Source organism: Triturus cristatus, chromosome 9, assembly GCF_964204655.1.
Source record: "Triturus cristatus chromosome 9, aTriCri1.1, whole genome shotgun sequence".
Taxonomy (NCBI): Eukaryota; Metazoa; Chordata; class Amphibia; order Caudata; family Salamandridae; genus Triturus; species Triturus cristatus.
In genome coordinates, this window is record NC_140592.1 from 679653959 (window position 1) to 679667942 (window position 13984).

Below are 13984 nucleotides of genomic sequence, written 5' to 3' on the forward strand. Positions count from 1 at the left end.
CCACCCCCCCACCCCCCTTCCTCCCCTCCCTCCCACCCCCCCACCTCCCTCCCACCCACCCCCCTTCCTCCCTCCCACCCACCCCCCTTCCTCCCTCCCACCCACCCACCCCCCCTTCCTCCCTCCCTCCCACCCACCCACCCCCCCTTCCTCCCTCCCTCCCACCCACCCACCCCCCCTTCCTCCCTCCCACCCACCCCCCCTTCCTCCCTCCCACCCACCCACCCACCCACCCCCCCTCCCCCCCCACCCTCCCCCCCTCCCCTCCCTCCCCCCCTCCCTCCCCCCCTCCCCCCCACCCTCCCTCCCACCCTCCCTCCCCCCCCTCCCTCCCTCCCTCCCTCCCTCCCACCCACCCCCCTTCCTCCCTCCCACCCACCCACCCCCCTTCCTCCCTCCCACCCACCCACCCCCCTTCCTCCCTCCCTCCCACCCTCCCACCCACCCACCCCCCCACCCCTTCCTCCCTCCCTCCCACCCCTTCCTCCCTCCCTCCCTCCCACCCCTTCCTCCCTCCCACCCCTTCCTCCCTTCCTCCCCTTCCTCCCTTCCTCCCTCCCTCCCTCCCACCCCTCCTCCCTCCCACCCACCCACCCCTTCCTCCCTCCCTCCCACCCACCCACCCCTTCCTCCCTCCCACCCACCCACCCCTTCCTCCCTCCCAGCCACCCACCCACCCCTTCCTTCCTCCCTCCCTCCCACCCACCCACCCCTTCCTTCCTCCCTCCCTCCCACCCACCCACCCACCCCTTCCTTCCTCCCTCCCTCCCACCCACCCACCCATTCCTCCCTCCCTCCCACCCACCCACCCCTTCCTCCCTCCCTCCCACCCACCCACCCCTTCCTCCCTCCCTCCCACCCACCCACCCCTTCCTCCCTCCCTCCCACCCACCCACCCCTTCCTCCCTCCCTCCCACCCACCCACCCCTTCCTCCCTCCCTCCCACCCACCCACCCCTTCCTCCCTCCCTCCCACCCACCCCTTCCTCCCTCCCTCCCACCCACCCCTTCCTCCCTCCCTCCCACCCACCCCTTCCTCCCTCCCACCCACCCCTTCCTCCCTCCCTCCCACCCACCCACCCCTTCCTCCCTCCCTCCCACCCCTTCCTCCCTCCCTCCCTCCCACCCACCCACCCATTCCTCCCTCCCTCCCTCCCTCCCTCCCTCCCACCCACCCACCCCTTCCTCCCTCCCTCCCACCCACCCACCCCTTCCTCCCTCCCTCCCACCCACCTACCCCTCCCTCCCTCCCACCCACCCCTTCCTCCCTCCCACCCACCCACCCCTTCCTCCCTCCCACCCACCCACCCCGTCCTCCCTCCCACCCACCCACCCACCCCTTCCTTCCTCCCTCCCTCCCACCCACCCACCCCTTCCTTCCTCCCTCCCTCCCACCCACCCACCCACCCCTTCCTTCCTCCCTCCCTCCCACCCACCCACCCCTTCCTCCCACCCACCCACCCCTTCCTCCCTCCCTCCCTCCCACCCACCCACCCCTTCCTCCCTCCCTCCCACCCACCCACCCCTTCCTCCCTCCCTCCCACCCACCCCTTCCTCCCTCCCTCCCACCCCTTCCTCCCTCCCTCCCACCCACCCACCCCTTCCTCCCTCCCTCCCACCCCTTCCTCCCTCCCTCCCTCCCTCCCACCCACCCACCCATTCCTCCCTCCCTCCCTCCCTCCCTCCCTCCCACCCACCCACCCCTTCCTCCCTCCCTCCCACCCACCTACCCCTTCCTCCCTCCCTCCCACCCACCCACCCCTTCCTCCCTCCCTCCCACCCACCCACCCCTTCCTCCCTCCCTCCCACCCACCCCTTCCTCCCTCCCTCCCACCCACCCCTTCCTCCCTCCCTCCCACCCACTCCTTCCTCCCTCCCTCCCTCCCTCCCACCCACCCCCCCTTCCTCCCCCCCCTTCCTCCCTCCCTCCCTCCCACCCCCCTTCCTCCCTCCCTCCCACCCCCTTTCCTCCCTCCCTCCCACTCCCTTTCCTCCCACCCACACCCCCCTCCCTCCCTCCCACCCACACCCCCCTCCCTCCCTCCCACCCACACCCCCCTCCCTCCCTCCCTACCACCCACCCATCCCCCTTCCCTCCCTACCACCCACCCATCCCCCTTCCCTCCCTCCCTCCCACCCATCCCCCCTTCCCTCCCTCCCACCCACACCCCTCCCTCCCACCCACACCCCTCCCTCCCCCCCTCCCCCCCACCCTCCCTCCCACCCACCCCCCTCCCTCCCACCCACCCCCCTCCCCCCTCCCTCCCTCCCACCCCCTTTCCTCCCTCCCACCCACCCCCCCACCCCCCTTCCTCCCTCCCACCCCCCCACCCCCCTTCCTCCCACCCACACCCCCCTCCCTACCACCCACCCCCCTCCCCCCTCCCTCCCACCCACCCCCCTCCCCACCCCCCCTCCCTCCCACCCCCCCTCCCTCCCACCCCCCCCTCCCTCCCCCCCCTCCCTCCCTCCCTCCCTCCCTCCCTCCCACCCTTCCTCCCTCCCTCCCTCCCACCCCCCCTTCCTCCCTCCCTCCCACCCCCCCTTCCTCCCTCCCTCCCACCCCCCCTTCCTCCCTCCCTCCCACCCCCCCTTCCTCCCTCCCTCCCTCCCTCCCTCCCTCCCACCCCCCCTTCCTCCCTCCCTCCCACCCACCCCCTTTCCTCCCTCCCTCCCACCCCCCCACCCCCCCACCTCCCTCCCACCCACCCACCCCCCTTCCTCCCTCCCACCCACCCACCCCCCTTTCTCCCTCCCACCCACCCCCCTTTCTCCCTCCCACCCAACCCCCTTCCTCTCTCCCCACCCAACCCCCTTCCTCTCTCCCCACCCCCCCCCCCCCTTCCTCCCTCCCTCCCCACCCTTCTTCCCTCCCCACCCTTCCTCCCTCCCCACCCTTCCTCCCTCCTCCCTCCTCACTCACCCACCCACCCTCTTCAGCCACCCACCCTCCCTCCCTCTTCAGCCACCCACCCTCCCTCCCTCCTCAGCCACCCACCCTCCCTCCCTCCCTCTTCAGCCACCCAATTCACTCAACCATTCACTCAACCATACAGCCATAGACACCAATATAGCAACATAGTCACTCACACACCCATTCACTCACCCATACAGCTACTCTCACACCCACAAAACCACTCACACAACCGCTCATTCATCTTCAGACCTAGTCAGAAATCCACTCACCGATAGTCACTCATGCATGCACTCACACACCCATACAGTCACTTACCCACAAAGTCACTTACCCACTCAGATCACACATGTTAGTATCACTCATTAGTAGTACAACTAGTATAGTAATGCGAGCACTATTTTCTTAAATAGCTTTGTCCTGCCAGGACACGCGCTCCCTCAATGCTTATTTATTTATTTATTTATTTATTTATTCAGCGCAGCACGCCTTGGCAAGAATAATGGCACCAGCGCTTCTCTTTTGTTATTTGCTGGCCGAATGCGGCCGAATGCTTCAATTTTTATGTTAATTTATGTTTTTTTAAATTGGCAGCACCTGCGCTTTAGCTTTAAACATCTTAAGCTAAAAGTAAATAAATAGAAAAACGTTGTGCGGCTGTCATGTTTTTCTATTTATTTACGTTTGTTACAATCGCGGCACCCGGGCATTAGCTTTCAGCATGTTAAGCTAAAGCGTGGTGCCGCGATTGCTTCAAATGTAAAGAAATAGAAAATGTTTTTTTCTATTTCTCTACTTTTGAAGCTATCGCAGCACCCGCGCTTTAGTTTATGATGTTCAAAGCTAAAGCATGGGTGCCACAAAGGTCTTGCATTTGCAAGAGTTCGAGCTTTTGGCATTGTAAATGGCAATGCCTTTTATGCATTTACAAAACCTGCAAGCCGTGTTTACGCACTGCTTGCAGCTTTTGTAAACACATAAATAAAAGACAATGCCAATAGCTCAAACTCACGCAAATGTAAGACCTATTGCATTGCAAATGCTTGTTTGCTAGATGTTACTGTTTTTTCGACTCTAAAGTGTAATGGATCCTGCTGAACATGCACCAGTGCACGTGGTCTGACTCTTAAGAGTGTATGTACAAATTGGCTAATCCCCGATTGGCATATTTATCTTACCCATAAGTCTCTAGTAAATGGTACAAAGTTTAACCAGGGCTAGTAAGTTAAATGTCACTAGTGGACTGCAGCACTTATTGTGCCACCATTATAGTGACACATTTAAAGCATAGCTATAGGTCTGCCACTGAGGCCTAGGCGGGCAGCTTTTTATCTGCCAACCCAATATTGCAAAATAAACCTTTTTTTTCAGTTCAAAGCCTTCCTCTTTAATATTTATAAGTCACCCATAGGAAAGGCCTTAGTAGCCCCCCCCCCCCCCCCGGCAGGGTGCTCCATATTAAAAAGAAGGGCATATTCCTTTTATGTTTGACATATCCTGACTGTGAAAACTCGAAATTGGCATTTTCACTGTAGCAAGGCTTGTAGTCCCATTGGCAACTTGAAGTTACAATAGCCCACGCACCAAGTGCTAACTTCCATTCGGGCCCGAAACCTAGTACTCAAAGGTATCAAATTAATTGTTACATTTAACCCTACTTAATTTTGAATTTGGATGTAATTTTACTTTTAATGCAAGTGTGACTTTAGAAATAAACCACTTCTTGCCTCAAAGTTCTTGTAGCCATGGTTGATTAACTGCAGCAGTTGTTACCTGAGATAGCCCTCTGAAAATGTTAAGTGCTCCCAGGAGGGGAACAAAGTATCTGCTGGAGGAAGGAGATGGGTGAGGCCTCCCCCTGACAGGAAGGCCCGGGCGGTGGACACAAATGGCCCTGTTTCGAAGGGGTTACCGCCTCTATGAAGCAAATGTGAGTCGCACCTCAGCTTGCCCCACTCCTTTGTGTAGGTAGGCAGGCTAGCATCTCCTCCAGATGGGGGAAATTCCCGTTGCAGAACCGGTTTTTCAGGAGCGGTGGTTATTTGTACTGAACACACCTCAGGGGTGTGCAGTGTACATAGCTGTGACCTAGGGAAGAAGGGTCCCGAAATTTTGGATTTGGGCAGAGATATATATTGTGGATTTGTGTTTTGCTAACTCCACAGGAAATAATCTCGGAAGGGGTAAAATACCCCCATACACTCCAAGGTAGGGTTTTTGAAGTTGTGAACTCCGCAAGTTTAGGTTTAAACTTTACTGAAGCGGGATCCCCAGACAAAATTTTGATAATTGATAAACGCAGACCTGTTCCCATAGAAAGGTAATCTGCAAAACTGGGTAAGGGTCTTTAGAAAAATTACACCTTTTGGCTTCAAATGCAAAACATTTCTTGGTATATTGCTTGGACTTGGCTAAGTTACGCCTTTAGGTTAATACTGTCAAATGCACTGTAGAAGTTTTCGAAGATATAGGGAAAAGGTTTAGAAATATAGCTTGGATTGAAAGGAATGTGTAACTTCTCTCAGCCGCGTTTCGCTGCCGCTCGTCGGCCCTGGTGAATCGGTCCATCTGAGTTTGGTGGATGTACTTTACCAATCTACTGAACGGTGAGGACGGCTTCTTTTCACATCAGCAGCTTAAGTGATGAGAATTGATTGCTTGCCATTTTTCTTGGTCCCTCTGCATAATCTTTTTCGCTGTGCTAGGGAGGCATTGCAAGCAGAACCCCTAACTGTAATCCTAATTCTAAAGTAATATGCACTTTACCACATCTTTTCTCCTAACTTCTCATCCGTGAAAAAAAGACTTAATCCACTGAATGTCGGAAGAGCCTAGTACTTCTACTTGGAAAGAGTAAAAATATTCGGAACCAGAAAATAAAACTTTTTACATTGTGGAGGGAAGAAAAAAAAAGTCCATATGAAGTTAAAATATGCACTGCACTAGGTATTATTACTGTTTAGCAGGTGCTCAATCATCTCCAGAAAAAAGGCTGTACATATTGCATTACAATACATTAAGAGGAGTTCAATAAGGCCACCATAAATTTCCTGCGCACGCATTCATTAAGCATTTTATGCTGATTTAAGCACGAAAACCGATTTCTCATATGACATGGTGGTTTTGTAGGATTCTTTCAGATTATCTGTCATAATCTCACTATATCACTTATAGGCTCATTAGGTTCAATGTCAGTGGTTGATTTACATAATGCCTCTGTAGAGCTGGGTGATGGGAGATAAATTATGAACATGTAACGCTCCCTCTTCCTTTTGTGGTTTGCACTGTCTGTGCACTGTTTTGTTCTTTTGACTAGCTTCAGTTAGCCAAGGTGCAAACAAATAGTATCTACCAATAGCAACGAGTATTTGAAAAGCAAATTGGTCTTGCCCTTTCAGCTTGGTCTATGTTTTTTACTGATGGTGTGCAGCATTGGAAAAATGAAGTAATTCTTGCAGATACTGTACAGTATCGACAAAATTAAATGCTTTAAAAAAAAAAAAGTTTGTAAATCATCGGCAATATCATAAAAGGATTATGAAACACATGCTGTCCAGCTTAATGTAGGCATGGGAATGAGGCATCTGTTTCTAGATGGCAGACCCCATTTGAATACTAAACAAAAATAAAAAAAATACATTCAAAAGCATGTGAAATTCTTTTGTGAAAATGGGTGCGGTTTAGCAGTAAATGACTGTGAAGCTGCACACGACAGAGCAAGAAATCAAAGAAAACAAGCATTGACATAGCCAATAGGTCTCGCCTTTGGGACCTTATAAATGTTATTGCATAACTAAATACTTATAAGGTCCCAAAAGCGAGACCTATTGGCTATGCCAATTTTTTGTTTCTGTTTATTACTGCTCTGTAGTAATGGCGGCACCCGTGCTTTAGCTTAAACATCTTAAGCTAAAGTTGGGTGCCGAGATTGCTTCAAAGTAAATAATTATCTATTTCTTTACTATTGAAGCAATCTCAGCACCCAAATTTAGCCTAAGACGTTTAAGCTAAAGCACGGGTCCCGCCATTACTACATAGGAGTAATAAACAGAAAAAAAATCAAGCGCCCGCTTCGAGAAATGACTGTCGTGGCGGGGGGAAAATGCTACCGCTGGCCACAGCTTGCAGTGCATGTGCACGAGTGGTGCGCCGCAGCAGTAATCACGCCATATGGCGCCTCTGCTCAAGCGCATGCCTGTGCGGATGCACTGCAAGCTGTGGCCGGCGGTAGCATTTTTTTGAAGCCCTTTAAGTCTCGCCAGGCCAGCGCAAGCGCTGGGTCAGGCGAGACCTAAACAGTAGGATGAGCAGTGGAAGGATACAGGTCATCCAATAAAAAGGATGGTAAAGAACTTATGATATTAGAGAAGGACAAACGCAAGACAGGCATTGGCAAAGCCAATAGGTCTGGTTACATTTAGGAAGATCATTATTATGGCTTTGAAAAGCTGCTGCACATAGTTATACAGCGGAGTATGATTTATACATGTGTGCCTATGAGAGCTGGCAAATGGGAAACCGGGGAGAGCAGTACTGCGAATGAGCTATGGAACCTTTGGAATACATGTTGGCTTATGTTATTGATGGGAGCAAAGGTCCCCACTAACGGTTCCATGACGGGTATGAGGCTTCTACTACACTTGCAGCTGTTGTCTATTGTGAATCATGCTTCAAATATTTGTTAATAATACCCTCACATAACTTTTAAAACGACATCCCATTAAAAAAACATTGTAAATGTACAATCAAGATGAGGCAGTTACCTAAATGTAATGTGCATCTGTAGAGTGCTGCGTTCCCCTCCAAGGTGGTGTCTTGACAGGCAGGAGGTGTTTATTGTTACCCAACTTAATGCTTCTCATTTTACCATCCTTTGAAGAATGGAAAGTGGAGTGAAACCACCTGTAGCCATGTGGTTGCATACAGATTATGAAGTGGGTGCATTTTTCCTCTGAGCCACCAGACTCCATCTGTTTTAACTTAAGCTCATTGTAGAGGATTACTGTTGCTACAGCGCTGTCGAAGGCTGTCCTGCGTTACTGAGTTGTGGTCGTTGTTCAACAACATAAACTTTATATAACAGGATGCAATGGTTTCAACAGTTGTTTTTCTGTTTCAAAGCCTTGTGAATAATAAATTCATATACAGTTTATTAGAATGGTATAGTTTTAGCCATTGTTTTAAAAATAAGTTCTTTATGGTTCAGTTCAATCCTAGGAAAATAATTTTATATACTGACATGATGCCTAGGAAGATTTAGCCTGTACCACCTTCCCTAGTTGTGTCTGCAATTTAACAGCATTAAAAAGAAAAAAAAGTACATAACTGTAAGAAGCACCAGAGCACACATAGCACTAGCAGCGGCACAAAAAAAAAAGAAAACAAATAGCTAACCTAGAGGCAGTAGCATCACGAAGGCAGGCCAAGGTGCTTGGCCTTATCTAACAGAGCACTGCTGATAACAAAGCTTATAACAGGCATTTGTAATGCTATCGGTCTCGCCTTTGGACCTTATAAGTATTTAGCTATGCAGCACATTGTGGGTACAGCAACATTTGCTGTTCTACTGTGCACAAAGCTGTGAAAGGGTGCAGAACTATAGGCTGTCACTACATGTCCTTTGGGACCTCTTTTGGCCACATAAGGTAATGCACGCTGCAGCATGGACATGCGCAGCAGTGAGAGCTGCTGACTGGGGATCCGTGTCAGAGACTGATGTCTGCTCAACATCCTGAGATTATGGGCTGAGCCTTTAATTTCTCCTGAGTGCCTGGATAGCTGCGTTTTATAAATGAGAGCTGCTAATTTAAATTAACGTTAAGAAATCAATGCATCGATCTCGAAGGTGGGGGCGGGCAAGCAGGGTTGAATGAGGGGTGTGAGGGTAGACGGCAAAGGTAGATTAAATGAGGCCACTGCACTGCAAATCATGCGTAAATTAACCAAACAAAAAAAAATCAGAATGATCAGTGGCCTTGGAGGGGGTGGTGGTGGCCTGTGAGCAGTGTTGTGGGAGGGGGAGGCACAGGGAGATTAATGAACGGCAAGCAAATGCTGCATATCGAAGTATCATTGAACAGTCAAACAGAACATTTAACGAGCAGAGGTGGGCCAACCAAAAAAGAGTGCTCTCATGGTATAAATAATTTGAAGAGTAAGAACGCATGTAACGGGTATTCCTCATAGAAGGATACAAAATTCCAAAAGGAGGGACTTCTAAGTGTATTGATCAATAAAAAGCCAGCATTTCTAAAGGGCAGCAAGAGGAACCAATAAAAAAGATGGGAGTTATTTGAAGCCCATATACTAGATATTGCATGTTGCGAATAGACAGCGCATGCGCTGCCTAGGCGAGACCTAAAAAAAAAAAAAAACCAAGCACGCACAGAGTACGTAACATCAACAGCAGCTGAAAACAGGATATTATGCCTGACTGCACCATCGCACTAAGGGCCAGAAAGACGGTGAGGCCCGGTAGCACTTAATAGTTGCCAGTTTCTCAGGATAAACAAATCTATAGGAAAACATGTTTTTTCTGAACCCTGAATAGCCACGCTTTATGTATTTCTTTATAAAGCAGCCCATGCATTCAGAGAGTTTGACTGTTGGAAGTAGGTGGACAAATTGCTTTTCATTGCCCCCAGATGTGAAGAGTATTATACTAGGAACAGCAGTAAAGATGTCCCAAGGAGCTACTAGGAAAATCTGTTCATAGTTCCCACCAAACTACAACTGACAAGCTTGAGGCTTGGAGCAACACGGAGGATGGGTGGAGGAGGGGGGTTCTGAAGGGAAACCAGCACAACGGGAGACAGCAAAATAATACATACACTTCATGGAGCGTTAAAAGCTAAAAAGGAAAGTAGTTACCTGAATATAAGCAGGCATCTTATCAAAATGATGGTAAAGTAGCTATTCTCTAGGGGAGGGACAAACACAAGAAGACAAAGGAAAGTTATAGAAAAAGAAGCAAGCAAATGAGTGACAATCCAACTAAAGCTAAGCTCTGTAAGCCCACTGTATGTGTTTGGTGTGGTACATAAGCGATCTTATAAAGGCCAACAGCTAAAAGCTGTCCGTAGATGGGATCTAGAAATGTATCATTTCATTGAGAATTGACTCCTCCCTTATGTTCTAGGGACAATAAATTTATAAAGATAGTCTTTTATGAGTCGAATTGTCAGATTTGTAAGGAAGAAAGATATGTTTTTTACTATGACAAGTGACTCTCAAGCTATTGTAAGCATCACTCTTGCTGTCCCTTCTGGGACATACTATGCTTGAATTGAGGGATTTGTAACTTGTTCTTCTCGTGAAAGAAGCAGTTTCCAAACATTGGAATGGCATCTTTAGTAATGCACATGTTTTTCAGCACTGAATGCAGCCTCCTGCAAGTTTATGTTCAGTCTTATAAAATGCTATATAGTAGTCAGCGCGCCTTTATCAGCAGTCAATACATTTTTCATACTCTTATTGACCCTTGCAGCTAGTACATCGAGAGCGGGGGAGGCTGCAGGAGCAAACACCTGGACAATGGATGGAACAGCTGCCGGCTCAGTTCCAGGGTTTCCTTTCCCACCCCCTTGGATGGGTATGCCAATGCCACCTCCATTTGGTAAGTGAAAAGAAAGGGTTAGAATGTTTTTTCTGGTAGTGTGCACTACTATAAAAATCTGGTACCAGTTAAGTGCTGATATTTATTGGTTTGAAGGCAGTTAAAATTGTACAATGTGCCATCCATCCAACCCAAGGTTGTCCATGAAGAGCTCCATATGGACTATGCTCCATCAGAAGATATGGAACTTTATATCACGTTGTTTCTGTGTCCTTTGGTTATCAGGTTAGGTTTACATAGGGGTTATTTCAGGATAAGTGTGCTGTGTAGGTAATTGTACCAGAAAGGATTATGTTTCAACGAGTATCAATTAGGTAAAGGTAGCCTAGTAGTCATATCCTCATTTACATGTTCGAGAATCCTGGAAACCTGCACCTATTCACACCCAATATTTTTAGGTCTCGCGCCTAGCGTTGCAAGACCTCTTGTACGGGGTTCTGAAAGCTGACCACACGCTCCATTGCCATTGGCTTTAGCGTGTTTTTTTTTTTTTTACAAAAATAAGGCGGGCAATTGGGCAAAGGCAGGCGCATGTCCCTCCTTTGCTCCGCCCATTCCCATCGGTGTGTAGTACGCGCATCAGCACGGCACAGACGACAGGCTCCCTAGCCCCCGCTCCTCTGTGGTTCGCGCGCACCACTGGTTTCAGCATTACTCACGCAGCACAATGTGCTCACTAAAAGCCAAATGGGACGTACATCAAAAGCGGGAGACAGCCAAGTTGCCCTTGTGGAGAGTACAGCGTGCTTGGCGGTGGGAGAAGTCTCGGTGTTTATGGGAGCTTCGTCTGAGACTTCCCACTCGGCAGCCCTCAGCTGCCGCTGTCCCTTGTTTTTCATTGTGCTTGAATACCATCTGAAGGTCTGCAGAACTGCAGGAAATCGAGCATTTCTGACAGTCCTGGAACATTGACGAAGCCCCTGGGCTCCCCTAACGCTGCTCCTCCTATACAGTTATAGATGCTGCGCGTGCTCAGTACACAGCGGGAGCTCGCCCAGCCTTCAACTGTTCTTGCTGGCATGCGCCCTCTAGTGGCCCGGCGTAGTTTAAGGGGAGTGTGTTCATGTAGAGGCCCGTGGCGTGGGTGAACCCTTCCCAATCGGTACATGCAACAGTGTGCGGACTTGGCAAACTCCTCACCTGTGACTTGGGAGATCTCTGGCAGCAGGCGCCCTGGCACGGCACATGGTATCAGCAGCAACTTCAGGGTAGCGCCCAAGGCTGCCGATTTTCTTCCCCCCCGAAACTGCCCCCTGTTCTCCCTCTGGTCTGTATCAGGATATCTTGCTTCCATTCCTGTGCCCTTTCAAGATGCCATCAGATCCTTTGCTGTAACTCCTGAAGCTACCCTCTTCCCTACCCTCTATACCATGAGGGTGCCCTCGCCTCCCTGGTGTATCACACGAAGGTGCCCACTCCCGTTGTAGCTGCCCTCATCCTTGTTCGACCACGTGTGGGTGCCCTGCTCTGCCCAGTGTGCCCGCCCTCACCCCTGCTCTGTCGGCTTGCTGCTGTTGCCCTGTCCCATGCTTCTGACCTCAGGTCTGTCTCCTGTGGGCATATATGCAGTGTCTTTACTCGAGATCAGCCCTTTCAGTTGTCATGTTCTCTGCTTAGGATCTGTGTATTTTTGCGGTCAGTAGGGGGGTGCACCGGCTCCCTGTAAGAGCAACAGTTCAGAGCCGGTGAGCGCTTTAAATGGGCAGGTATAGAGTTTCTGCACTTTACTTCTAAAGGGAGAGCACCTGCCCTTCTCAGCAGAGCTGTAATGCTTTCAGTGGAAGAGTACCGGCACTCCGCAGTATCACGCGGGTATTCTGGGACAGTGAGTACACACGCTTCTATATTTCCATTTTAAGTTCTGGAACCTGAGCACACCTGAAGCAAATGTCAAACCTGGTCAAAGCCCACTGACACTCACTCCTTCTCAGGCAGTCTACAGGGAATTTTGGCAGAGCTCGCCCGCGCCCTCCGGACCTCATGTGACCTTCCAGTGCCGGTCACTGCGCAGACACTGCCTGATAAACATACTTCCCATGGCAGGTCGACTGGGACAGGCCTTATCACAGTCTCCGCAGCGGGGGATCACCAGTAAACATTACAGCAGAACTGGGGCGTCACTGCAAACACATCTTTCGAGAGATGCAGTGGTGCCCTGCAGTTTCAAAGTTTGGAGCCAGGGCACCAGCCGCCTAATCCTGGCGCTCCCCTCACCTGAAGTGTTTGACACTGGGCAGATCTCTGTATTTCCCAGTTCCACCGCTTCCTTATAAACGTGAGGGCTGGGAGCACTTAAGCTGAAGAAGCCTTGCTGAAATGAAGTTAAGTTCACACTTACCTCCATGCCTAGTCGCAAAGTGACCCCAGACTCTACTCAGCTCTGGTTCCATTGCTGAATAGCAGCCTAGCAGGGGCGCCTGTGAGTCAGGGTGGTTCTCCCCCGAGGCAGGTAATGTGTCACCTGTAATTTGTAATCTGTAAATACGTCACTCTCACCCTGAGTAACCGTAGAAGCCATAAATGTGGTTTCCTACTACCTTGTTACTCTAAACCTTCTCATGTAGCCCTCCTCGCTCTGATGTAAAGCGCCCTGACACCTCTGGTGATGTAAGCGCTATATCAAATCGCATAAATAAATGTGCAATATTGACGTGTGCATTACTTCTTGGAATTGTCCCAGTTGACTTGCTATGACTAATAAAGTACATTTGAATAGCATTTCATGGAGGCCCTGTAATCCACCCTTCCATCGGAGTGTTCTTTGGGGTTCGTTAAAAACACACACTTGAAACGAGCACCAGCACTTGATGTGCGGGTGAGTGGGGGTCGGTAACCGGTACAAGTTTCCTCGTGTGCCCGGGAGGGAGGCGCGAGATCGCCCGCCCCCTGCGCGGTGTGTCCCGGGGATTGCTCTGGAGTTTGTGTGGTTGTTGCAGCGACAGCACCGGGTACGGCCCCCGCCTCTCCCGCCGCCTGTAACGCGATCCACCTGGAATGAAAAGCTGAGATCTGGCCGAGAACACGCTGCGAACATGTTTTTAATGCCGCTGCTGGAAAGCGTGAGCAAACCCGACCACGCTGAGTGAGCACAGCTCGTTTAAATTCGGCGCTCTAGCCTGTAATCCACACCTTCTCCTGGCCGTGTGTTTGAAATGTCGTGTTTTTGTTTACCATAGGTGTTCGGTGCCGCGGGGCACACATGGGGGCAGGATTGCAGCCGCAACGGGGCTCAGTGGGGTGGAGAATGCTGTGGTTGTTTGCACTGAAGGGGTCACGTGTTCAGTACGTGTCCAGCGGACTTGCGCCTTCCTGTCTTTTGAGTTCGATAGGGTGGCAGTATGAAGCGGGCAGATGTTGATGCTCCAAACTCATCCATGGGGTAACATCACAATGTAAACGACAATGCCTTTTATTTATGTTTTTGAAAGCCTGCAAGTGGTGCATGAACACATATTT

The 13984-nt window shown here is 50.9% G+C and overlaps 1 protein-coding gene across 2 annotated transcripts in view; it reads left to right on the plus strand.

Annotated features, from left to right (window-relative positions):
* SYVN1 (synoviolin 1) overlaps positions 1-13984 on the plus strand; it is a 255107-nt gene that overhangs the window by 152845 nt on the left and 88278 nt on the right. For both annotated transcript variants that reach the window (XM_085625760.1, XM_085625761.1), the window contains exon 13: positions 10400-10528. In XM_085625760.1, coding sequence (XP_085481886.1) covers positions 10400-10528 — 129 coding nt within the window. The remainder of the gene's footprint in view (positions 1-10399; positions 10529-13984) is intronic.